The sequence below is a fragment of the Pagrus major genome, chromosome 13, assembly GCF_040436345.1.
Source record: "Pagrus major chromosome 13, Pma_NU_1.0".
NCBI lineage: Eukaryota > Metazoa > Chordata > Actinopteri > Spariformes > Sparidae > Pagrus > Pagrus major.
The window spans coordinates 24,107,619-24,134,102 of record NC_133227.1 but is presented as its reverse complement, the minus strand read 5'-3'; the positions used below and the strand labels follow the sequence as shown (position 1 = coordinate 24,134,102).

Sequence of the window (26,484 nt, the reverse complement as noted above, 5' to 3'; positions counted from 1 at the left end):
ATATTGTGGTTAGTTCAGTGGTTAGTTAAAACATCTGCTGCTAACATTGGCAGGTTAAGAGAGCCTAACCATTTAATTGACACTACAGCGAACCACATGTTAATAAGTTAAATAAGACACGTTATCCATTCTGCCTGATGTTGTTACTTCTTCATGTTGTTTCGCAGAGGACATCAGATGAGTAGGCGCTCCCTCAGTGTGGCCCAGGACACATGTGCGACACGCGTCCAAGAACACCTCCGAATGTGTTCTGAGTGATCGGATCTCAAACCCATTCTCAGTGCGTCTCGGGGCATTCATGCCTGTATTTAGAAGCTGTCCGCCTGCGATCGGATCACTCGGGACGATAATAACCAGGTCTGAACAGCCTATTATTGTCTGCTTCTGCCAACAACAATGCAAGTGAACACGATGAAGTGACAATGTAGGTCATGCCTTTGCCTGAAGAATCTACACGGATCACTGTGTTATTTTGTACTTATCTTCATATTTCGTTTATTCACCTGAGCTGTTGCGCGCCCCCTCAGTGCAAGCACCCCTAGCATTTGCCTCTGCAGCCAGTCATTTCATTTTGGGTGGAGTACAGGCGTTACATTAACAGTTCAATTGCTTGAAAAAATATGGGCTTGCAAAACTTGCCCTAAAAGTCGACCCAAATTTAAACCGAATCTTACATCTAACCCTAACCACTAAATCAAAGCTAGGATCAATCACACAATCCTCACGTTGTAAGAAATATTCTCATCCTGCGGGTCTGAAACTCTGTGTGATTCTGTGAAGGGTAGAAGTACAAGAACACACACACACACACACACACACACACACACACACACACACACACACACACACACACAAGCAAATACTGTGTACTTCAGACTGCCTCTCCCCACCAGCCCCCCGCAGTTTTCATACTTGGCATAGAGACAAGCTCACTACCCGTATTCATTTTATAAAGATGAAAACACAATCAATACAGTGAGCCGGGAATTGGAAGTCATTTTCATTAGAGCTGTTGAGAGTTGTGCAGTCATTACCAGCAGATAGCACAGGGGGCCGTGGCTGCAGGCAGCCATTTGTATTCAACACGCCTGCCCTTCCTCTCTCCTTGCAGCCCCATCTTACCTCTTTCGTCTATCTCTGTCTATCTTCCTTCTCTGGATGCACTTTTCTCCCTCTCACAACATCCCATCCACCTATAGAAACTGAACTTTCCAGATCACGTCTCTCACTCTGTCTTAGGAAAAGACTTATATGTTTATTATTTATTTACATTTCATTTCACGTGGAGTACACTGTGTAATAGAAACGGCACTCTCTGTGTCAATCTGTCCACCGCAGCCATTCAATGCACTTGTGGTTTTGTTTTGTTTGTTTTTGTTATTGAACACCAACTGCTTTTTCATATTTCCTTTTCCTGGAGTTTTCGCCTCATCTTTTTTTCTCCCCGTTTTGCCATTTGCCTGCTCCCTCCACACCAGATGTTTTCAAATGGAGGGAAACAAGTTAAAACACCACAACAAAATGCAACAAGAGAGACCATCAGCACACGCTCAGGGGAAATAACAGTAGCTGGCAGTGGCCATTGGAAGTTGCAGCGGCAAAATAGAGGTGTTTTGTCTTTTTCTTTTCTCTTCACCCTCGGTGGCTCTGAGTGCTCTGAGCTCATTGTCATAAAAATGGAATCTGTCACCCCGCTATAAACCTCAGTCAAGGTAGAAACGAGAACAAATACAGACGCTTGGTAGGGACCCACCTACACAGCAACACTCAGAAGTGTACGAGGGTGGAAAGCCTGCAATTTGAAGACAAAGCTAGTTATTGTTTGCTTTTAGCTGTACACAAAGGGAGGAATGTCATTTTAATATGTCTTGTTTTTCATGTCCTGGCTCTCTTTGATTAGGCCTTTTCTCTAGTAAACAGTTGCTAGAAAATTAATTCTAAAAAAAGGAGGTAAATTTATTCAGCTTAGGGACAGACTGCAATCTTTGGATAACTGTTGACAAAAGTGGGAAATGTTCTCAAGTCTTGTCATGTGGTGGACTCTCTAATCTCCTTTTATTAGGGATTATATGTCATTTAAGGTGCAAAATGAGGGAAGAAATTCTAATCAGAAGAGAAAGATCTTCAATGACTGATTCTTAATGCCCAAACAAACTAAATAAACAAACTCTCTTCATTTTCGTGTCCGAATAAACATCTGTTCAAACACAATTTCATACAGTTTATATTCGGTGGACCCTGCCACCGTTCCAGCTTCAACCAGTGTTCTGGGCAGCATATTTTCCTCTCAGAACAGCTTGTTCATTCAGTTATAGAAATAAATCTTTTTTTGAGTTTGTATTATGCCCTCATTCATATTGTAATTATTCAGTTTGAACTTATTCTCCAAAACTATATTGTGCCCATGTAAACTTATTTTCAAATAGTGCTTAACAACTCTTCTTTGTGCTTGAAGGACGCTCTGACATCCCAGTGTCACAAAATATTGCATTTACATACACTGTTAACAAACACCAGGCTTTCACAGTAAATTCTGGCAGTAAACTACTGTTATTATGCCTATGCAATGCATTCTGGGTAATTAGGCATTAAACATTAAAGAAGAAGAAGAAGTAGTAGAAATGGTGCATTACATGGAAATCCTGTTTTCGGATACAGCACCATACAGTAATTGAGCAATACAATGTTGTAATTGTGCAACAAGGTACACATGCTAACAAACCAAAAAGGTAACAGCATCCTACCAGGCTAACATGCTAACAACAGCCCAAAACTGCTGGCTGCGACATGAGAGAGATGGAGCGTGGGTGGGGCATGAGAGGGCTTTAAAACTCCAACTACACACACAACAACAGATATCAGAGATCAGGTATGGTATCGATGTTGATTGTGATGGATTACTTATTTCTCATTTGAAGAAGGTATGGAGCCTCTACAAGCTGAATTTCGCGGCATAATGAAATTAATTTAGCTCAGAGTTCAATCTCTACTCCATGTCATTGTTTTACAAAAAAAGCATTGGAAAGATGTCCTTGGAATTTAAATAATCAATGTCATACGCAAGATAATTGTAAGTCAAAATTTGTTATGGATGTTCGCAGATTTAATAGCAGTGGTTTTCAAATTGGGTTGCGGGTCCCTCTGGGTGAAGGGATGGGGGATGAAGAGCCATTGTATGATGGGTGCACATGACTGGGCTGAAGATGCAGAGCACTTTGAAAGTTGCTCATTTGTGGTTTATGAAGGACAAATAATGTCATGGTTTGGGTTTCTGGTACAGGCAGTTCCTGTTTTATTTTGTAAATTTGATCCTCATGTCTCACATTTTGATTTTCACTTCCTGTCTTTGTCTTTTTTCTTGCCATTTTTTCCTGCTCAACTGTGTTTCATTACTTAATCAGCCCCTGTGTTTTAAAGTCTGTGTTTTTCCTTCTCTTTTCATTGGTTTGTCTGCGTTTTATGTCTGTTACCCACTCCTGTGTTTTTTCCTGTTTTGCTGCCTGTGTTCTTTGTGTCTCCTTGGTTTGTACTGGTTTGTTTAGTTTTTTGTTAGCTTGGGTTCCTGTTTTTTTTGCCAGGTTTTTATTTGCCTGCCTCTGTGTCTTGCATTTGGGTCCCTTTTTGCCGACTAATAAGCTAACAGGAGTTGTCTAATAACAGCAGGGATATTTTATATTAAGAGCGCCTTCAGAGCATGTGTTTCAGATGGGGTTTTCACATCAGTTGTGCCGCATGACTTCTTGCCTATCAGATCTGTGAGTTGCGTGAACGCATTGTAGACAAACTAATTGTCGAAAAGTTTGTCAGACTGGAGTACAGACGAATGTCCAAAAAGAAAAGCCCACATTTTTGGTCAGAAGGAGAAACACACCTACTTTTAGACATTAGGAAGACTTGGATATCAAAAGAGTTGGGTATGTGTTATGATCGCATCGCCAACCTTTTTCAAGACGTTTTTTGAAAAAATGAAAGTCAAACAAGTTCACAAAAGTGGCCGTATTGGATGGAGTGATCCGATCACAAATTCGATCAATCGATTCATTGTCTTTTTTGGAATATAGACATAACCACAATATTTTGTGCATGTGAATGTCGTCACTGTTGCCTCTAATTCACCTACACCCTTACACACAGACAGCAGCCCACCCCTGCATTCAGTGGACGATCCACTCTACGTCCTGAGCCACAGCTGACCGAAACACATTTGAAATAAGACAAAGATTCAGGAGAACTTCATGTTAAACACCTTGTCAGTTTGGGCAAAGTCACCCTACAATGTTGTACTTAGTCTTAGGGGCCACTTATAGTGCTGTAGACTGAATGTTTCTTATCCATGAGATCTCACTGGTGCTCTTGTGTCTTTCTTTCAGGCCACAGCGGGTGAACTGGGTGAAGGTGGATGATGATGTGCCATCCCACGCCGTCATCACCGGCGCTGATCTTTACATCGAAAACCTAAACAAGTCCTACAACGGGACCTACCGCTGTATGGCCTCCAACTCGGTGGGGGAGTCTTTTGACGACTACATTCTCTACGTCTATGGTACGCAGGTCTAACACCGACCCTCCAGCACTTTGCTATCTCTCTTTCTACCTGAATTTCTGTATCTGCTTTTCTTCGTTTCCCTTTACTTTTCAAATTCTATTCAATATTAGGTGTTGTACTTTTAGGTACGAAAACTCCTTATATTTATAGCTTTGTCTCAGATATCCGAATGATAAGTCTTTTATATTGACTCTGTAGTATCTCAAGTTTAATCACAATTCACTTTATATCGACTGAACAAAATACCCAAGAGTTTTTCACAGTGTTTAACACCATACACTGGAGAGTTTTTGAGATATTGTCCCATGAACAAAAACATACCAGAATCATTTATATGCAGACATGATTTGACAAGTTGTTGCCACCAGAGCTCATTGCTAGCACCAGTAGCATACTAAAGAGTGAGTTCATTAGCATAATCCAAGGTATGCAGGTTGATTTTTAAATAAGGGCTGTGTTTTAACACAGGTGCAGTGTACTCTTAATCCCTCCTGGTTTCCGACTGCACTGTGGTTACTGCCAAGAGCAAAATCTTGTCGCTTTGTTCACTTGACTGCACCTGAACCTGAATCCAGGAACATCGCATCCTGAGGCTGCATTAAGACTGACACAATGGGGAAAAAACTGTAGGCAAACTGTTTTGGCCTCTGATAAGCCTGTAAACTCATTATTAGCACTACCCAAACTGGATTATATTTCATCGTCTCAACAGCGCCTGCAGCAACACACCCACACCAAAGCAGCTTCTTTAGATTTTTTTAATGAAGTGCTATTTTCGCTCTCACGGAGGACACTGAGGTCATGTCCTCACTGTTGTTTCTCGTTCTGTGTATTGTTTGGTTGTTTTAATGACTTGAAGAGGAGATTATTACATTCTGCATTAACAAACACGTTTTAAATGGTGGATATGGAAGACTGGTTCTGATTACTTTTCGGCCAAAATCATTAAATTAGAGTGTAATGGAGGGATTGAGTGATTTTCTGCCAGAGTTATTTCCCAGCAGTGTGGAAGATCTTGAAACATTTAGACTGGTAGCAGGGTCATATTTACAGAAAACAGTTGAAACAGTGGTATGAAATTGTAATTAACTTAAAAAATATTTAAAATAGTTAGCAAATATCACATCATTTTTGGTTTGGCTCTTCAAAAATGTCTTTGTGGGGTTGGGTTTGGGCGATCTGGACTCATGACCTCCCTGCTTGCAGCCCACAGAGGCCAAGACATATTTTAAAACTACAACTGCTGATTCCTCAAGGTGAGGTTGGTTGGTGGTAGGAGACCAAGAGCATAAAAATCACTGTGCAGCAGCAGCAGTATATTTAGTTGTCCCTCATTCTTTTATTGGTTTATTTAAAACAGGGACAGTGTATAGAAGCATAGTGCTTCTTCCCTCTGTTGTTTCTGGGAGTTTATACAATGCACATATAACAATATAAAAATGATCATTTCCACACTAAGATGTTCCTTTTTTGATCCCCCTTGGGAGAAATTCACAGGTAACACAGCAGTACAGAGGGAAATAAGTAGCAGCACAAGAGTATGTCTCAGAAAATAGAGACAATAATAGAGAGATATTGGAAAGAATAAAATAACAATTTCAATAAAAAACTATTGGATTAAAGATAAACATACTATATACAGTAACTGTCCTTGTATGGACGTATGCATGTTTGTTTAAACTAGCTAATACTACTAAATAATACTAACCAACACCAGACCAGTGCAAATTAATTCAGTGGCATTATCAGAACTTAATGACAACATCAGCCATTTTTTAACACTAGTTTAAAACTGATTAAAACTAATACTTTCTGATATTTGAAGAGATAGCACCCACTGATTCGTTTCTGTTCTCTGGAATAAATTGTTTAAGGGGTTGGGTAGCTAGACCGTACTTAATCTTAAAAGGGAAACAAAGATTGGTCACAGACGAAACATATTCAAATCTCATACATTACAATAGTGTATTTGTTTTTTTTGTCCAATGCTTTAAGAGCTCATTTAAACAGCATATGAAGTGGTTTATTTCTCAAAGTAAACCTGTCTGCATAAACTCGAATGAGTCATTGGATTTGATTTTTTTAAGCAACATTATGCAACTTTGTTACCTTAAAATATGAGCTTCAAAATCATTTTGATGGTGATGGGGTCAGGTCAGTCCACCTTAAGTGAGCCTGGGTTGAAGTTTTAGCTAACCCCTTTCTCTTTCCACAGTTTTTCACACACAACCTACATACTGATTTATTCCTGCAGCTGGTACCTCGGTATTTTTACTTCAAAACATTTTTTATTTAAACTTAAAATATTTAGAATCGGTATGTATTAAAGAATCAATATTTTTAAACAACACAAATCCAGAGGCCGAATAATTTGACTACATGCAGATGTAAATCAGGTCTGGTACCTTTAATTTATACAGCACAAGCTTAAAAATCATACAATTCCCTCAAAGGGCTTTGGAAGGAAAAATCCACAAAAATACATTGTCAGTCAGCATAAACCGTTTTTTTTTATTATTATTATTATTTTTAACAGGACTACAGCCAAGACCTAGTGAGGGATCAATAGATGAGTGTGGTGTGTATGTTCTGTTGACTGCTTCCACCTACCTTCCTGCCAGATTTCTTTATTTTTCTGGCTTTCTGTTTCTGTAGAAACCTCCTCTCTCCCTCAATGCTACTGCTCATCCTCATAAGCATTATTTTAACAGGCTTTTATACTGTTGATACCAATAACATTTTCTCCCTGAGCAGGGCATTACTCTCTAATGTGCTCATTTTCCCTGGCCAAAATGACTTCACTATCACTTTTGGTAGACCCTGAGCCTGCAGAGAAATTATTTGGCTGCTATTGTCAGAGGGAATTAGCCGAGTGAAAAGGCTTCTTTTTTATGTGGTGAGGAAAAAGGGACTCTCAGTGCCTGACGGACACCAGCTAAATGGATGTTATTTACAGCAGAGAGAGCTGCTGTGCTAATGATGAGTGCAATAAAACAACAGAGCTACTGCTGAAGATCAGGAAACAGCTTACTGCCACCTGCTATATTACAGTTGTTAGTCTATGCTTACAGTGCGGAGTCAGGCTCTCTGAGTGTTATTCTTTTTATTCTGGTTCTATCTTTCTTTGGATTGAAAACAGTTACAATTCTGACCTCCTTAAAAATGTGATACCTTTAGTGCCTTAAACCCCATTGGTTGCAAAGTCCAATTGTATGTAAGCTTATGAAAAAATGACCCTACTTATAACTTGATTTATTACCTCCGTAAACGGTTTCCTCATGAGTTCATGGTCTCAGTCACTAGTTTCAAGTCTTCTTCAATACAGCATGATGTTTATTTTTTCAATTATGGTCCCATTTACAGTAAAATAGACGCAGGGCGTGGTTACCTTGTTATTGACAAGTGGCTTACCACGGCATGTCCTTGACTTCTCAGTCAGATCCAGTCAGGATATCCTCCCCAGTTCCGTCCCATATGGTCACTTCTAGCTCCAAAAAAACAAGATGGTGCCGGCCGTAGTGCCAAATTCCAGGCTTAAAAATGGTAGTCCACAAACCAATGGGTGACTCCACTGTGGAGGTATATTGGATCCCACCGTTGATGAAGGTTCTCAGGCTTCAAGTCTAAGTGCTATATCGTAGGCAACTGGACTTGTTTCAGTTTCTCTCATCCACGAGGCTTATTCAGTTCAGAACTGAACGATAGTCCACAAACCAATGGGTGATGTCACCATGGGTTTACACTTTTCTGCAAGTCAGCAAAAGGAATTGGGTTTTGGGTCAAGGTCAGATACAAAATGAGTTTTAAGATAAGGTAGAGGACAAAAGACTTAATTAACTTTTAATGACAAAGTGTTTCACTTTCCTCTTTACCTGACCATAGTTTAGGAATTTTAAGATAGTTTAAGATTAAGAGTGTCAGAGTATTAAAATCAGAGGCAAGATTCAAGTTTGGAGTAACTGTAATTGTTAGTATGTAAAACCAATGTGTGTGTATGTGTGTTTAAATGTAATAAGATCGACTTCAGCACCCATAAAACCCATTTTATTAGTTCATGTATGTGAGATCTATTAAGCACAACCTTGCATGTTGTATGAATTGTCTGGTGCTGTGGTTGTACCAGCCTTTTTGTGTGTCTCTCTCCTCCGGCCTAAATAACAAAACCCCATGGTGAGGGCTGCAAGTTGCCCCTCTCTCATCCACCCACACAACCCCCACGGTGAGAGAAACACAAAGATAAACACGGTAATGTAACACGCGGGCAACTAAAAGCCTTGCATCAAAAAAAAAGAACAGCCCAGCCACCATTAAGACCACAGAAGGCCTCCATCCTTTTAGAGCTAGTCTTTTGATGACTTTGATGTGTCCGTAGCCCCCCACACCACTAATGTCTACTGTAATTCAACAGCAAATCATGCCCAACCTTCGCCTTGCTAATGGGAAGACAGGATGTTGCGGCTGAGATGTCAGAAACTGATTCTCACATTATGTTCCAGACCACCTTCCACCACCACACACACACACACTCACAAACACACACACACACTCCTGTTCCTATGATACCACCACCATGCATGTACCTCTGTGGTCTACTATTTATCTAAATAAAAAGCAGGGACAAGAGCATGTACTATATGTAGAAACACACACAAAATCCGAAATCCAATAAGCAGCAGGACAACATGTGCATGCGTGATATAATCTGGTTCTGGTTGCAACAACATAGTCTAATGAGTTAAAGCCTTAATTGTGCTTTCACAGAAAGACTCATTGTGATTCATTTGAGCTGGTGTGAAAGGTGTTGATTGAAGTCTGGTTTGCACTTAAAACTACACTAAGAACACCTTAAAAGTTGGTCTGTGTAGCCGACATTTGTACATGATCATTTGGTAATATTAGAACGGAAACAAAATAACTCAAATACAAGGGGAAGAGTGTTGCATGGTCGACTGTCAGTCCTCAGAATTTGATTTCCCCATGTGGGTTCATGTAGCAACGATGATTCAGGATGACCTGTCAGTCCATATGACCTCATGTTGCACATCTTGGTTTGTGTGTCAAACACAGGAATGGCACAGGGAAGCCAGTACATTTTCAAAATAAAACATCTTCCGCGGACTCATCATATATCAAATCAAAAGAAAAGAAAACATTTAACTGTAGCTCAGTTTAGCTGATTCCGATTCTCTTTTTTTAAATTATAATTAACAGCTTATACTGACATTTGTGTAACCTTTTTCAATTCAATCAAAATTCAATTGTATGTTCGTAAGAACGAAAAAAATAACATGTTGTAAGCTACTTTAATGGCCTTTAACTGAAATGTTTTAGTCAGTTTCAAGCTCCCGAAACATTTACGTAGTATATACTGGTATATTTGGGACTACTCATGGTAGAAGCACAATTATCAAGGAAAAACTAGCAAATAAACAAAATATGACAACCAACAAAGTTGCTGGCGGGAGAAGTGCAGAGGACAGAAAAAAACTGCGGCACAGCCATGCTCGAATATTTTTTTAAGATTTAGTGCACGTCAGTAGCATGAAAGCTGTCACGAAATATACAGAAGGGTCTTCCACCTCTTATATTGTGATTTCCTTTTTTAAAATTAAAAGTTAAAAACCAGCCACAATATCAACACATCCCAAATCCCAGACCCCAGATCCAAAACTAAATATTAGAGCTTTCTAATTAGATAACAGTCCACAGTCCACCCCCCCAACACTCCCCCTGCTTGACAGCCAGAACAAATGCATCCGTGGCCAGCATCTCCTCTAATACATGTGATTCCAGAGTATTGTGACCCTAAATGATGGAGAGCACTGTGAAACTGGCTGACACTAACAATGTTAACGGCGAAAAGAATGCAGTCTGTACTCCTCTAACTCTCACTGCTGCTCTTACTTCACAGGGTAACAAAACACAACCATCAGGGTTTTCCTCTCACAGGCGAGCGAGACCAGCGTCGAGGGGTTTTATGTTGTTTATACAGGCTGCAGTTTCCCCACTAACTCAGTTCTTTTTCCTCCCTGCTCCTTTACCAGCGCTGGCCTTTATTGCACGAGAGCACCATGTTTAGTGACCCTGTTGCTCTCAATCGTCTCCCCACAAACTTTACACTTCTACTCCATTAAAGCACATGGGAGTTTGTCTACAAGTCACCGTTGGCTCTTTAAGTGGTAGCTAATATGTTTTCCAGAGGCAAAAAGTGTACCGAAACATCCTATTCATGCTGCAAGTGCTCTTAGTTTGCTGAAATTGCACTTGAGTGGAAGTGAAATTGCTGGTGTAAAATGTTTTGAGGAGGAAGTGTAATTCCATGTCTTAGAAAAAACAAATTTGCAGAGGAGGTTTTCAATCCTGTCTGTCTCTTATGAGGATATTTTATTAAACACTGGGATTATTTGGCTGATATTTTAGATTTTTACCCGCTATGTATTATTTATGTTGTTGTTGCTGAAGTTATCTTGGTAATTTTATGTAGGTACTAAAACTTAAGATCCCACTTTAACAGATAGACTTCCAATGTTCCTACCCAGAATTACTCCAGTGTACTGTATTTAAATCCAAATAATCGAGATCAGAACACATTAACCATCTTTTTATATACAAAACTTCTTCTTTCTACCATTGACAGATTATAAAGAATACTTCTCTGCTTGGACATTATCTATATTATTGCTATAGATGGCTCCAAAGCTGAAAGTCTGGTCACCTTGAATCTTTAGCCAACACTTTGACAAGGGGGTTCCTTCAGTTATATGAAGGATGTGTTATTCTGTTTTTCTTATAATCATTACTTTTTAAGGTGTTCATGTAACTTCTCTCTGTTAGATGAAGTCGAAGGAAAGGGATCAAAGACACATAATAGACTAATGTCTTCTGATCTCTCACAATCTTTGCATGGACAAATATCAGTTTGAGTCAATGTCAGGTTTAACCCCTCAATCACAGCAAGAGTGTCACAGCTTCAGTGGTTTTGATTACACAGTGAATAAGGACACCTCCTGAAGAGGCCAAGGAAAAATCGCACATCCAAAAAAATACAGGAAATATTGAAGAAACCTAGCAATAACATGTAAGTAACCCTTGCAGGGCTAAGAGGCCCTTAATGGATGGGTTGACAAAGCAGAAAATCAGTAATACAGTTAGAAAGTTTAGCAGATTAGAAACCAGAAAGAAGCATGGAGCACTAAAAGCAAAAAGGAGAGAGGAATACTGTCTGGCGAGGCCAGAGCATCACACAAAGCAGTGTAATGTTAGTCAATGGTATAAGATGTTTTTTTTTCAGCTCGTTCTCACTGCCAATGAATCAAATAGCAGCCTGGTCAGTGGTGCTACGCTTCAAAGTTTGATGCTTGATACAGGAGACATAAAACACTTTCAGAGGTTGCAAAAGTACACACATTCTTTACTCAAGTAGAAGTACAGATAAAAAAAAATCCCTCTGAAGGACATTTCTACCAGCCATTTTCATGTGCAAAGCTATCTGAAGCTCATATCCTATTAATTAATTCAAAGACTATTAAACTTAGAGGTAGAATCAGTAGGATTTGTCCCAGCTGTTCCTAAACGCATCACAAAGATAGTTGATTGCTGAGTCTCATTTCCAGAACGTCAAATAGCCACATTTTGGGTCGGTAAAGCGTCCCGAGCAGCAACTAAATAAGAAAATCCAGGCAGAGGGCTGCAGGGCCTGAGTTAAATCTAGAGTAACAAGCCTGATTTGAAAATGTAAGGAATAGAAAGTACAGATATTTGTGTTCAGATGTAGGGAGTAAAAGTAAAAAGTCAAAAAATTGAGGAAGATTTTTATTAGAGAAAACTATTCTTTCTCTATCAACCTTTTCTAATGCAATACTGCAAAATGTGCATTGAAAATATGTCGGTGACATGGCTAATGTCAACATGTGGCACATCTTAGAAAGAAGTATTGTTGGTTGATAGGTTTGAAAAATGTAATTTATTACAATTTAGAAGTTTTTCCCAACTATCATCATTAACTATGTGCTCCAGTTTATTCTCAGGTTTCACATTGTTTGGTGTTGTTTGGTGATTACTGGCACTGTGCGAATGTAGAGTGTTTCTCTCATCTGGTGCTCACGTGGAGTTTCCTAACTCACCAGCTTTAACAGGAATGATTCCTGTCAGACTGTGTCTCACAGCTTCCTGCGGTCCTGCTCCATTCGTTCAGACCAGAAACACTGATTCATAAGCCTCATCAGTAAACAAGGCCCGGTGACTCAGCGGGAGGAAAAACACATTCTGCTTGTCACATTTGAAAGTCAATGAGCTCCAGTGTTCTTTGATACATTGCACCAGCTAGCCACACAAAAGGGAAATGTAGTGTACATTCAGTCTGTCTTTTAATCTGTATTTGCTCATTTTTGGGGGGAGTTTTTTTACCGTTCAGTTTTTAATGAGTTGTCGACACTGATGATCCTAAACATCTGCTGGACCCTCACAGTTCATAATGGGATAAAACCAATTAGACAGCACCACCCCCGAGCTGGAGTTTTGTGGCTCTCGAGCATGTGTGAAACTCATCAGCCCGAGCTTCATCTGCCAGCCAACTTCCACACAGATCATTTCTCGCCGCCTTTGTCTGCACGTTAGTTTGCTCAGCCTTTTGTACTGTCAAGGTTGTCTTTAAAAGAACAGAACTGTCGATAGATTAAAAACATATCGTACATCAGCAGAGTTTCAATACTGATCCAGGAGACCTTAAGGCCTATAATTTGCATTTTTAAATTTGCCTCAGGCGGAGTTCTGAGGGGCTACACAGGCCTTTTTGTCTTGTACCTTGAATTGCCTGATAAATATTTCTTCAAAAAAATGCATGTGCAAAAAATAGATGATTTTTTTAAACTAACAACCAAGAACACATTTGTGGAGTAACTATGAACAACGTCTGCCCTCAGGGAAGACTCCTTTTGTGTGATAAACAACATCTGTACCCCAAGGGGAGACATTAGAAACTGCCGGATAACTTTTATTATCTATTATAGAACTTTGGGATGCACGCATTTTCAATTTGTTGTGATTTCATAATGAAAGTACCTTCTATTACCTTGAAACATTACATTGATTGCTGTACATTCAGTAACATAATGATAATGTGACATACATAAAACCCTTACAATACAAACAACTTACAATTAAGAAAAGGATTTATATAAAAATCACCAGTGACAAAGCAACAAACTGCAAGTAATTTTCAGTAGAGGCTGTTGATATGAAAACGACGCCTGACATTCATCGCTGTATGACAGTGGCGACAACATAGCTGGCTGCGCTCTTTTTGCCTGTTTTTGTTGCTTGTGATGTGAAAATATCAGAACTGAGCTGACTGGCAGCTACAGTTAGCAGCAGTTAGCTACCAGTAACGTCCGTGTTACAAGAGAAAAGGTCCATGATCCCCATGAAACTGCATCCTGGCCCAAACAACAAGACGCACATCCTGAATAGAGTGATGTGTTTTTCGTTATTGCTCTAATAACTATATAGTTTAGTTTTTTCTAAAAAAGGGCTCAGTAATTTCCAAAAACAGGAAGTAAACAGTTTATTTTTCTGAGACTTTTTTTTGCCACACATTTGATTTGATATTAAGAATAAGCTAGACGGACAGTACACGTTAGTATTGTGAAGTCATTGTTGGTTTTTGGTTTGTTAATAGGTTTTATTGACATTAACAAATCATCATCGCTTAATTTATTTTCAACTGTGTGGCAGCTGGTCACAATTAGTAAGAAAATAAATTAATTTCATGTCACATACTCTAAAATACTTCTTTGCATGCAATTGTTGCCATTTTTTCTACCGGTCTCTATGTCTTGAATCAAAACTGAGGCAAGAAAAGTATCAGCAGCAGCAGCAGCAGCAGCAGCATCTTATAACTGTAAATGTTGACATTGACATACATTTTCTATGAGAAAGGAAAGTAATAGTGGCTACAATTTTGTCACTTATGTCACCTCCAAGAAATCAGCGGTACAGCTGCAGCTCGTTCTGTTTTATAGCTGTGGTGTGCTGATAGCTATGTGGTCCCACCATGCACCATCATATAAAAGGCAATAACATGAATGACACTGTCCTTGTAACCACTAAAGAAAGCCCACTCTTCTGTTGCCATGACTTGCCTCTCCTCCCCCTTCTCTGTCCTTAAATATTTCCTTTCTTTGTCTTCATATCACACCTTGTTCCATTAAGTATAGACTAGCCTTCCCCTTTATCAGCAGCTACAAATAGCTGTTTTTTTTCCATCCTTTTAATAACCCTGTAATAACCCCAGTCCATTCTCAGGCAATCAGAGCAACATGGGAGGTCTCTAACCAAGCAGCACGGTCACTGGCATCATATCAGTGCAGCCTTGCCACTTCAACAAGGAAAATGTCACTTTTGATATCTCCCTGTGGTCATTGTCAGCATGGGGAGTCTAACCCGGCTAATGAAGTAAAAAGGGAAAAGCTTTGGGCGGAAAAATGGTCTTGAACTCTGTATACCCAATAACCCTGCTTCATGCCATTCATTCCTTTTTATTCTTTCTTATGTGTTCACATTATTTCTCTCCTTCTGTTTTTGTGTGCTGCCATTTATTGTGCCATTACGTTATTATTTGAGTTCATACATCATATTTTGTTTTTTGTTTTGTTTTTTTGTTGCCAGTAGCCTCGCCGACTTTGTACTCTATTTCCTTGGAGATATTAAGAATGCAGAGGCACGTTTGTTTGTCAAGATAGCTCACTGCATAACAATGACAGCATAAGTACAGCACCAGCATGTGTTACTCATTAGACATTTAATCACTTCTAACAACCATGGGCTCACTAGCATTGACAGTATATCATGTCATGGTGTGTAGCCCGTGAGTAGACATAAAAGAGAAGAGTTCCCAACAAGATCTTTGATCAGTTCAGTCGGTGTGAGATTAGTGTGTGTGTGTGTGTGTGTGTGTGTGTTGCAGTGTCATCACTGTGTGTGCGATGTTTAATGCACTGCCACTGCCAATTCATCAAAAAGTCTACAGCAGACTTTTAACTCATACACACATGGTGACACACAGTGAGCTGCCGGTCATATATCACACAGATACCATCGCTTCACAGTGACTTTACTTTATCCTCATGGTTTTTATACTCATTTGTTTTCCCCCGTGTCTGTCGTGTATTTGTCGTCTCATCCAGATGCTCCCACCACTACCCCTAAACCCACCACAGCCACCACCACCACTACCACCATCATCACCACCATGTCCTACCCTGAAGCCAATCAAGGTACAGTAACACCCTCACACGACCTGTTTATCTGTGTGTCTGCATGGTGTGTGTGTGTGTGTGTGTATGTGTGTGTGTGCGTGTGTGTGCGCTCTCTTATCCCCCCGAACAGCTGTGGATCACTTCATTTATCTCCATCATCATGCCGCATATTTGAATGCATGTTCCTTTAACAATGGGTTAAGACCACCCAGTTCAGGAGTGGACTGTTTAAAGGACCAGTATGTAGGATTTTGGGGAATCTGGCAGTGAGCATGCAGACTGCAACCAACAGAACTGTCTCTTTGTCTCCCCCCTTCCCTACAGTAGCAGCTAAAAACTCATTAAACAAGCAAATTGCTCTCTAGAGACAGTGTTTGGTTTGTCCATTCTGAGCTACTGTAGAAAAATGGTGGCAGATTATGGTGGACTCTGAGAAAAAGATCCCACTCCCCCTGTAGATATAAAAGGTTAATTCTAAGGTAATGAGAACACAACACTTCTTAGTTTCATGAGATTATCCACTAATGAAAACATAATTATGAATGTTATCATTCATCTGTGCCAATAGATCACTCTCAATCCGACACACTGGACCATTAAAGGTAATGATTAATGGCTAAAGTTGCAACAATTATTCACATTCTGTACATTTTCAAATACAGTAAAAGCCTGTATTGAAAAACTAATGGCTGAGGTACAAATAATACCTCAAAAGCCTGATCAGCTTCTTCTTAGTTTCCATTCAGTGATGAAGACTGTGAGATGCAGAAAGCTACAAAAAAAAAGATTGTAATGGGTCTTGTGTTGAAATTATTTTGTTCTGCAGATTGAGCCTAAGGGTCAAGAATAAACTTCCATGCTCAAGCAACCTAATAACACGTCAATACGATACGATACAAAACAATACAATACGACACGACACGACACAATACGATACGATACGATACGATACGATACGATAAATACTTTATTAATCCCCCGGGAAAAGGTAAACACATCTCTTCCAGGCCAGGTGGAGTCAGCTAACAGGACCACTAGCTATGTGCCTAGCTGACATCTAGTGATATGCTGCTCCCTATCTGTCTGGAGTATCAATTCACCAGGTGGCCAATTACAACATATTGCACCTTTAAGTATAATGTGATATTAATACCAAATTTTGCTAAATCTTGATCACAGTGTGGCTTCGGTGGTACTTAATTGTTCTGGTGTCATTGAAAAAAAGTGAATCAAAATATTACATTACAAGATTTGACACCAACATTGACATGATGATTTACAAATAAGCTGAAGTTCTATATAATAATGGTTAACATGGAAACATGGCAGATGAAATTAGTCTTTCGGATCAGAATTATGAGTAATATCAGCATTCCACTGCACATAGTAATGAGCCCCCACAAGTTTTTTATAGTTTGAATGTGTGTGTGGGTGTTAACAGGGTTTGGGGCTGAGAGGACAAGCAACACACCAAACCCCAGCTTGTGTTGCTTGGTTGCCAGTGCAACCTCTCAGAGCCACCTGTTGGCTGTCAACAGTGTTCATTCAAATCCTTTCACAGCAGGGTTTTCACAGCAGGCCTGGTGCATAAAAACATATTGGGAAAAGATTTGGTTTTCCCCACCAAACAGCTGCTCTATCACACCAGGAAATACATTCATATCACAATAGCAGTGTTGCAGAGTAGTGTGATATCACCTGAACTGAAGGGAGAAGATAAAGCAAAAATAAAATTCATACAAAGGCTGTAAATGATGAGATATGGATACTGGATTCACATTAGTTTGATAATTGTTCTACAACGTTTAATCAGACTCAAGACTTGCCTTTCATATGAAACACAGTACATCTCTCATTCATAAACTCAATTAAAGATCATTCTGTAGGTGGGTTGTCGGTAGAGGGTAGCAGCGGGGACGAACAATAAGTGAACATGAGCACTTGAAAATTAGGCCCTTTTGAAATAAGCAAATTTTATCTCACTCTTTCAGAAACAGAACCGAGGGCTATTGTGAGTATAAATCTCCAAAGGGTGCAGATAGAAAACATCACTTTATGCCTCGACTCAGAAATCAGCCTGAGCTCCAAATGCAATCAAAGCCTCTCTGACAGACCGCTCAATTGGAACAAATCTCACGAGGCTGGCAGAAATCACAGGCATTGTGCTTGATTATGCCATCTGATTGGATTAAAGAGAATACCTAGCTATGCAGGCTGATTGATAGCTCCTTTGCCTCAGAGTCTGGAGTCTGCACAGGCCTGTTCTGATTATAGCCATCCTGACTGATTCACACTCGGATGCTGATTGTTTCTAATGTGCCTGCTGAGAATAAAAGAGCTACTTTATAGGTAAATAATAATACTGAAGACTTGTATTTTCTAAATATACTACTAATACTCGTGAATTAAAGCAAAGTAGCGAGTAACTAGAAAGAAGAAATAACACAGTTACAGAAGAAAAGTTTGATTTTGCTCACTTTGACTCACTCATGGGTTTTTTTCCCCTACAGCCTTATTGAGTTTGTTATGACCAGTATCTGATAACGTAATCTAATATAATGTAAACTAATCAATCTCAAGTATTGTAATTAATTAAAAATTTCAGGCAGTTGAACTATACTTAATCTTCATGCCACTTTCTACTTCTAGTCTACGACACAGAGGGAAATAATGTACTTTTTACTCCACTGCTATCATCTAATTAACTAATTAACTCAGTTTTGGTGATGGAATGTAACTAAGTGAATTTATTCATGTGCTGTACTTAAATAGCCTTCAACTTTTCGGTACTTGTACTTTACTGAGTAGTCCCATTTTCTGCTATGTTATACTTAAACTCCACGTTTTGGAAGAAAGTATTGTACTTTTTACTCCACTACATTTATTTTATCATTTTGGTTACTAGTTACTTTGATCAGATCTGATAAACAGCCAGGTGTACCCATAAGATAAAGTAGGCTATTTACATTTTGATACTTAAGTACATTTAATATCAGATACTTCAAAACTTTTACTCATGCACTTTTTGTTTGGGTGACTTTCACTTTTACCAAATTAGTATTTTAACATGAAATCTGTACTTTTACTTAAGTATGACTTTTGTGTACTTTGTAGGCTGCAACACTGCTCAGTTTCAGTATGATCTAAGCTACCCAACATTATATACAAGTACAGCTGAAACAAATGATCAGCTGATTGTCAGAACAACTACAAACTGAAACCAATCAATCGATTAATGGATAGAATAACCAGCAGATTAACCCATAATGAAAATAAACGTTAGTTGCGGTCTTGTATAAAATAGTTCAAAATGAAGTCGACCTCAACCAACTACAGCAGTGAAATGTTAGTACACATAAATGCATGAGTAATAATAGTATGATAGAATAGTATAAATTCACAGGGGCATTTTGGGAATTGGGTACTTTTAATGCTTTAAGTACATCATCTTGATTATACTTACATACTTTAAATACAGTTAACCAAGGATGTTTTTGTGCCGAACCCCAACAACAAGGATTTCTGGCAGGAAGGTTTTACATGTTACACACAGACACTAAAGAGGTACTTTGTGCTTTTTGTGTTTTTGGCCTAAATTTGGTCACATTTTCGTGATATTTTGATTAAGTGGTAAATGCTTGAGCATGGAAGTTACTTGGGAACAGTAAGTGTGATGAAATAACTTCCAAATTGAAGTCCACCTACTAGCTTTTTTGTAGCTTTCAACCACATCTCAGAGCTGTTTATGGCATAATGCTAGCTCTGACTGCCTCCATACTCAGTCCATACTGTGACTGAGTAAGATTAAAATACAGAGACAATCTCATCCCCAAAATACCTTTTTAGTGAAGTAATAGAGAATTATAATCATTGACAATGTCTGTGCATACTAAAAACCACTGTACAGTATGTTGGCAAGTTATTTCAGTCCCCTGTGAACGGGACTTCAGTGAGATGTGTGGGCTCCACCTGATAAAGCAAACCTCACGTCTGCAGTGCCAATATTTCCAGGTTAAAACAACCCACTTACAGTTTCTGCCAGATGTCCTCTCTTTGCTTTCAACTATCAGGGGCATTCCATTATTACTGAGTATATAGATTGAAGGCAGCAGACTCATATGGCCATAATACGCTTTGCCAGTTGATTTCATTTACCCACAGCGTGCCGCGCAGATCAGAGACCCACTGCCAAATGAATCTATCAGAGAAGGATTGAGATTTTTTTTTTTATCCGTTACCCATTAGAGAGACAGAATAGAGCACTTTAAAAAATCTATCAGAGTCCCAACACATGGCTCTTAAGTGCTTGGTGGGGTTTAGAAATTGACATGGGGAAATGATTACATTTCCAGTTTGACTTCTAAATACATTTCTACAATCAAGACGACATTTTTATGCTTCTCTCAAACATCTTCAGGAAACTGAATTTTCTGCTTCTCCTTTAGCATCCTCTGTTTCTTGTCTGTCCATATTTGTTTTTCTGACATTTTAGTGTCAGTGTGGAAGAAAGATTTTCCTTGAAAGGCAACATTTTGTGCTGCACATTGTCCTCAGGGGCAGCAGTCCATTATCTTGTTAGTGGTAGTCATGGCCAACAGGAGGTCTTTTGTAAAACACAAGCCGACCCCGATGAGTAACAACACATGGCTATGTTTGCAGGGATCAAATATTCATCCTCCATCCACGAATTCTCATCTTTTTCATCATCTCATCTCACCGATCAACACAATATGACTAATCATTCCCTAATTCAACATGCCAACATATAAACAGAGCCACTTAATCCCTGAATGCAGAAAATAGATAATAAATGTGTACCTTGTGCAAATAAAACAATCAAGCGGCAGGCTGGCATTACTTTTAATTAATGAAAGACTATAAATGGTGCTGACAACCAATTAATTTAACCCACACTACAGACAGGACAACAAAACAGGCGAGGGAAGGGAAGAGAAACAAATATCCATTACATTTGTCAAGGTCTTAAATTACATAAACACCATCTGGAGAAGTGACTTAAGAATTTTATTAATTTAGATGTGCCTCCACCTCCCATTCTCCCGACTAGCACATGCACACAGCGTGCCAGATAATGTGTGATATTGTTCCCACTTTGCTCAGTTTGATTCCTTGTCCATTCTTCAGTTGGAGCAGCCAGCTATAACTAATTTGATTAGGGTCGATAGCAGCACAATAACGGCTGTCATGTGACATACAGCCCTAAGAGAGCATCAATGATATTATAGCACTCAGCATCATGGAAAACACTCGTCTGGCGCCCAACACATCTTCTTAATGTGGACGTATATTTTCTTCTGGAGGTATTACTGCGCTCCACAATGACCAAAAGAAGATGAAACCCATAAAGAAGGGCCAGGAGGTAATCAGCTAGCAACACAATATCTGAAAAGTATCTCCAGTAAAGACATACTTGAGACATTCAACTCAGTATTTACACATATACTCACATTTAGACATCACAGCTCCTTGACTGCATGGAGTGTTTTAAAATGGGTTCAGATAACTGCTAAACTGTGCGTATAAATTCTGTATTTGACAGTTTCTATTATTGTAGAACATTTTGTAGTCAAAGGTGCACAAAACTGGAAATAAAGAAGATACAGAGAACTCTATATCTGATATTGTCATACAGTGTGGCGTTGTATTGTTTTTTTGGTGTTTTTTTTATCTCCAAGGCATCTTAGGGCGGTTAAACAAGACTAAAAGTCTACAGAAAAGCACATTTTCTTAAGCACAGTGGTTCTTTGACCTCAAAACATCCTCATATCTAAATGATTGAGTAGGTCGATTACCATTGACCAAAATCAACCTTGGAGGAATCTGTGGTTTGCAGAAACGTTAAGCAAAGATTATATCCTGGCGACTGGGCTGACCAGAAACAGGTGTAACAGATCTTCATCGTCATGTGGCCGACATGGGAATGTCATTCGTGTTGAAGGTATGGGACATGAATATCTGTACCAAATTTTACCGAAAACTACTAATGTTTTTACTACAAAATTTGAGTCGTCCAACCCCATGCTGGTACTCAGTCATCCCTAGAATCAACAAGCAGGTATTGTGATATATCTTGCGCTTAAGAGCCCATTTTGTTGTTCTGTCATGGAGTTTGCCTCAGTTAAAGTGGCAGAAAACAAGAGATCACCAACTTACGATACGCTGTCAGTCCCTCAGGGTTCGACAGGAAGAAATAGAGTTTCTTCCAACTGTTTTTCACCAACATTCATCAGGTTGAAGAGAGAAGTCTATTGTTGAGGAGAAAGAGATACCAGTTTCTCGATCAACAGAGCTCTGTGGGGGGTTGCACAATTCTGGAAAACGGAAGAAATCACAAACTGAAGCCAAGGCAGAGAAGGCAGGTCAGAGAAAGTGGATCCAACAAAAAAGTAATCTAGCTGCCAGCGGGGACACCCAGCTGCCTGTTGGCATTTTCAGTACCACGGGGTTCCACCTAATGCATTTCTGCCAATATAATTATGAATGGCATGCAGTTATCTCTGCATGTCAAGCTGGATGTCATGTCACAGTGAGTCGCCAAAGGGCTCATGGGAAGCATGGCAACGAGTCATGGAGCTGATGTGTCCGCATCATGTCTGTGAATGTCAGCGAGGACACTGGCGTTGTCTCAGTTGACCTGTGAAGTCAGAGATGGTGGATGAGGAGGAGGCTGCTCAAAAATGAACAGGCAATCACAGCAGACATATTGAATGGTCCCACATGGCTGCCACCCACAGTGTAATGAGGGTTAGCAGGCCATGCTGCCTTTCAGTTGACTGGAGCTTGCAGGGACAGAGGCTTCATTGTACATTTTGATGCCAATGAACGTTAAGTGGTGGCAGAGACAAAAAAGAGGCAATCGCTCTCTTCTAAGCTGGCACTGTTATGCTTCAGAGCAGGATCATAGATACGGTTGCTGGACTATTGAAAAATGTTAAATCCCTTGAGAATGAAAGTCCTTCTTCAGTCATATCAGCATTTTCATTCAATGTATAAGACCTTTGTCAATCCGCACGCTTGTCTGGACTTGTGGAACATCATCAGTCTTGTCCCAAGTACTTATCCAAGCCCAAGTTTCAGAGAGGTGAGTTTGACTGGCAAGTCAGACTCCATGTTCATTACTGGGGTACAGAGCCTTTTTTAAGCAAGCCCTTTGGTTTTTCCGCAGTGGCACTGATGTCTCTTAACAATTTAATCATAGATTATAATTATTTTCCAACATTAATATGACCAACAGGTGAACTAAATAACAGTGATCATCTCTTTATAATGCAGTGTTTTGCTAGGAAACCTTGAGTCCCTGCACTTGACATGCACCGACCAAACACATTGTGCAGACCAAGTACAGTGGCAATGCCACTCCGCAATGGCAGTGCTTCCCCAATAATGCCCTGTCACACCACAAAAACAGTTCAGAAATGGCCCAAGAAATGTGACAAAGAGTTCAAAGCATCACCTGGCCTCCAAACTGCCAATCCCAATCCAATTGAACATCAATAGGACGTACCAGAAATGTAATCCATGGAGGCCCCACCCTGGATCAGACTTATCTCTGTCCGGGCATGGACATAGGACCTGTTGGGGTGTCCTGTTGTAAGGCACCAAAACATTGGTGGGGGGTATTGGCAGCGGATCCTTTGAGTCCTGTGTACTTGATCCATAACAGAATTTGGATGGATAGAGATTGTCAAGTGGCATCCACATTAATGCCAGGACCTAAGGTTTCCCAGCAGAACATTGCATTTTATCAAGATGACTGATTTTGTCACTTCAACTTTTAGTCCTTTTATTAGGACCTAAATGTTTTTAAATGTACATTACAGTGAGGATACCTTTGTCTCTTGCTCCTCAGGGCTACAGTGATGTAAAACTATAACAAAAGAGGCAACAATTAACCAATTTTCAGGGGGCAATTAATGTGCAACTGTAAATATCATACATTATTGATGGTCAGTTGGCTTCCTGTTTGTCATATTAAAGCCGGAGTGGGAAAATTGGTATGCTACAAACATTTCTTACATCTTTGCACAGTGTTATCTTAATTACTAGCCATTTGAACACAGTGCGTTTATCTATGACGAGATCCTGTAACCGGGATCCAGCAGGCTGATTGGGTAAGAGGGCTGTTTTACGCAATAGTTATATTGATTCTCTTGAAATGAACTTGCTCCTGAGCAGCTTAACCTTGTGGCATGGCAAGGCGAGCTAGTCATGTGATACCATAAAGCCTGGGTTAAGGCCAAAGTCAACTGGCTTGACTTGTGCAAACTACAATAAAACCGTGCCACAATAATGGAAAAATCAATTCTGTAGATAATATGCTGAGAAATTGTCAGTGTAATGACTGGCCTGTGGCATTATTTAGCACTGACACGTCTCAACTGTTCAAAGACCTTGTAGAGAAATGGATCCTCAGCAGTTGTGAGATGGACTCACCTTCGATATAGTCATCGTTCCAAGTACCCTGAGCCTCTGGCGGCAGAGCCAAGATGTGTCATTGGCCTACTGCTCCCCGAACAATTACACATTAGTACTGAGAACCATTTTCTCCCTTACACAAACATCTCTCTGTGTCTGGATAGCTTACAGGCACTTTCTCATGTCACCTCAGAGACAGAAAGCCCAACATAAACCACACTAATGTACATTTAGCCTCTTGAAATGACATCACAGCTGTTAAAACTGTCTTAGTCTGTTTGTGTTTGTTTTTTCCTGCCCATATTCCAGAGTTGACCAAATGCTTTGATCATTTTAGATTAATTTCAGCAGTTTGACTGTGTTTTAAGGTTGACACTTTGATGCAGATGCGCTTTGATAAACACTTAGAGAGCCATATTTTTGGACAAGCCCCATTTTGTCTGCGGGCAAGCAGCTCCCTCAGAAGTGTTTTTAAAAGACATATGTTTCCTCCAGCACAGCATTACATTCTCAGCAAGGTGAAATCTCTGCTTCTGTTTCTCTCATTAAGTAATAATACGCTGGAGTGAGGTAGTCTACAAACTCACTTGTAAGTGTCAAAGTACATCATAGCTACACCTGGTCTTCTACCTGTTTTGTACATCGATTAGATCTGATAGAAAGTCAAACAAATCAACGCAGCCAGTCTTTCTGGTTGTATTTGCAGCAAGCTGAGTTGCAGTGGAATGCTTTTTTAACAAATGGGTTTGGTCATTGCATTATTATGAATCTGCAGCCATGCTTTTGAACTAATAAACCATATAAAAACACCCATAACGTCTATTAAGATAATGTTGCAAAAAACCCAGTCTTCATCTGATATATCTACCTGCATTTTATTTTAAAATAATGTCAATAACAGCCCATAAATTCACCAAATACTTCAAAACAAACTTTGTTGTTGTCTTTACTCTCCTCCCAACCAGCTGTGTTGCTGACAGAACTGGCGAAACAGTTTGAAGATGCTGTGAGCAGCACGGATGTAACATCTATGGAGACATGTAGGTTTTAGACAGAGTGGAAGTTTGCTTCAAGCCAAGCGCTTGTCAGATCTCATCAAACAGCATCTGAAACCTCCTCTCAGATGGTGGAATCAATGGGGGCTGTGCCTGACCGTTTTTGTACTTTTGGGGAATGTTGGGGCCGAATCAAACCATGCCCCGCTGATTTGCATTTGCATGACCAGTTTTTACCACGCCGAGTTGAGCCAAGCCGCGGCAAGAAAAGACCCTTTTCCACAGTGGGGCTAAAGCACGCCTGCCCCGCCTCCAAGTGGACTGTGGTGATGTCTTGCGAACCACGACCAACAATTGGCGACCCCCCCTTCCTTCCTCAGTCCAGAGAGAGAGAGAGAAAGGTGTTTTTTAAAGTGTCTGTGTTTTCCACTCTCAGTACTTTTGTATCTTCAAACTGAATGTCTGTGGCTTGAAGTGGAGTTTCTTTCCTGCATCCCTGTTTGTCTGCTTTATTTTACTGTTTCATCATTTCGCTTTCAGCTGTTTTGGAAGTCCTTCCTGCTAGCGAAAGCCCAACATTTCATGATTTTGCTGCACCTTAGTAAAAGCTTTTATATGACGAAATAACGGGGGGGCTTTTATTGTGAAGAATTAATGTTAACAATCGAATTAGTGGAGCGTTGTTCACGTCCATTCTTCAATAATACTGCAGGAATATTTACAGCGGTTCCTTCGACCACTTTTCAAGACAAGTGCATCATCAGTTAGAGACGCACCTTAAAGCAGGTAGCCCTGTTCTAATCAAGCCGAGCCACCACATGTGTATAGAAAAGCCCCATATCTCATCCATACCAAGCCTTCAAAAACACTGAACACTGTTACTTTGTTTAAACTTTACTTGAGTCACTGCCATACAAAGCATCCCCCTTTGTAAATAGATGCTAAAGTGTCTTCCAAGTCGAACGCTGTAACATTAGAACAGCTGCACAATTATTTCCTCTTGATAGCCCGTCTTTTCTCCACACCAAAGCTGCCTTCAGCACATGATAATAGTCTCCTCCATATCTCCTCCAGCAGTAGCCACACTCCCCTCTGAGTGGAACGTCCAGTGTGTGCAGTGGAAAGTGTGTCTGTGTGTGTGCGCGTGTGTGTGTGCGTGTGCGTGCGTGTGCGTATGTGTGTAAGCTTATGTTTATCTCTGCACTGCCTTTGGTTCCTTTTGATTTCCCTTAAGCCTTATGTCTTTTGTCAT

At 39.9% G+C, this 26,484-nt stretch overlaps 1 protein-coding gene across 1 annotated transcript in view; it reads left to right on the top strand.

Annotated features, from left to right (window-relative positions):
• The window catches only part of cadm1a (cell adhesion molecule 1a), a 399,976-nt gene that overhangs the window by 340,746 nt on the left and 32,746 nt on the right, over positions 1-26,484 (top strand). Inside the window, exons 8-9 of the mRNA XM_073480005.1 lie at positions 4,371-4,543; positions 15,730-15,819. Coding sequence (XP_073336106.1) covers positions 4,371-4,543; positions 15,730-15,819 — 263 coding nt within the window. The remainder of the gene's footprint in view (positions 1-4,370; positions 4,544-15,729; positions 15,820-26,484) is intronic.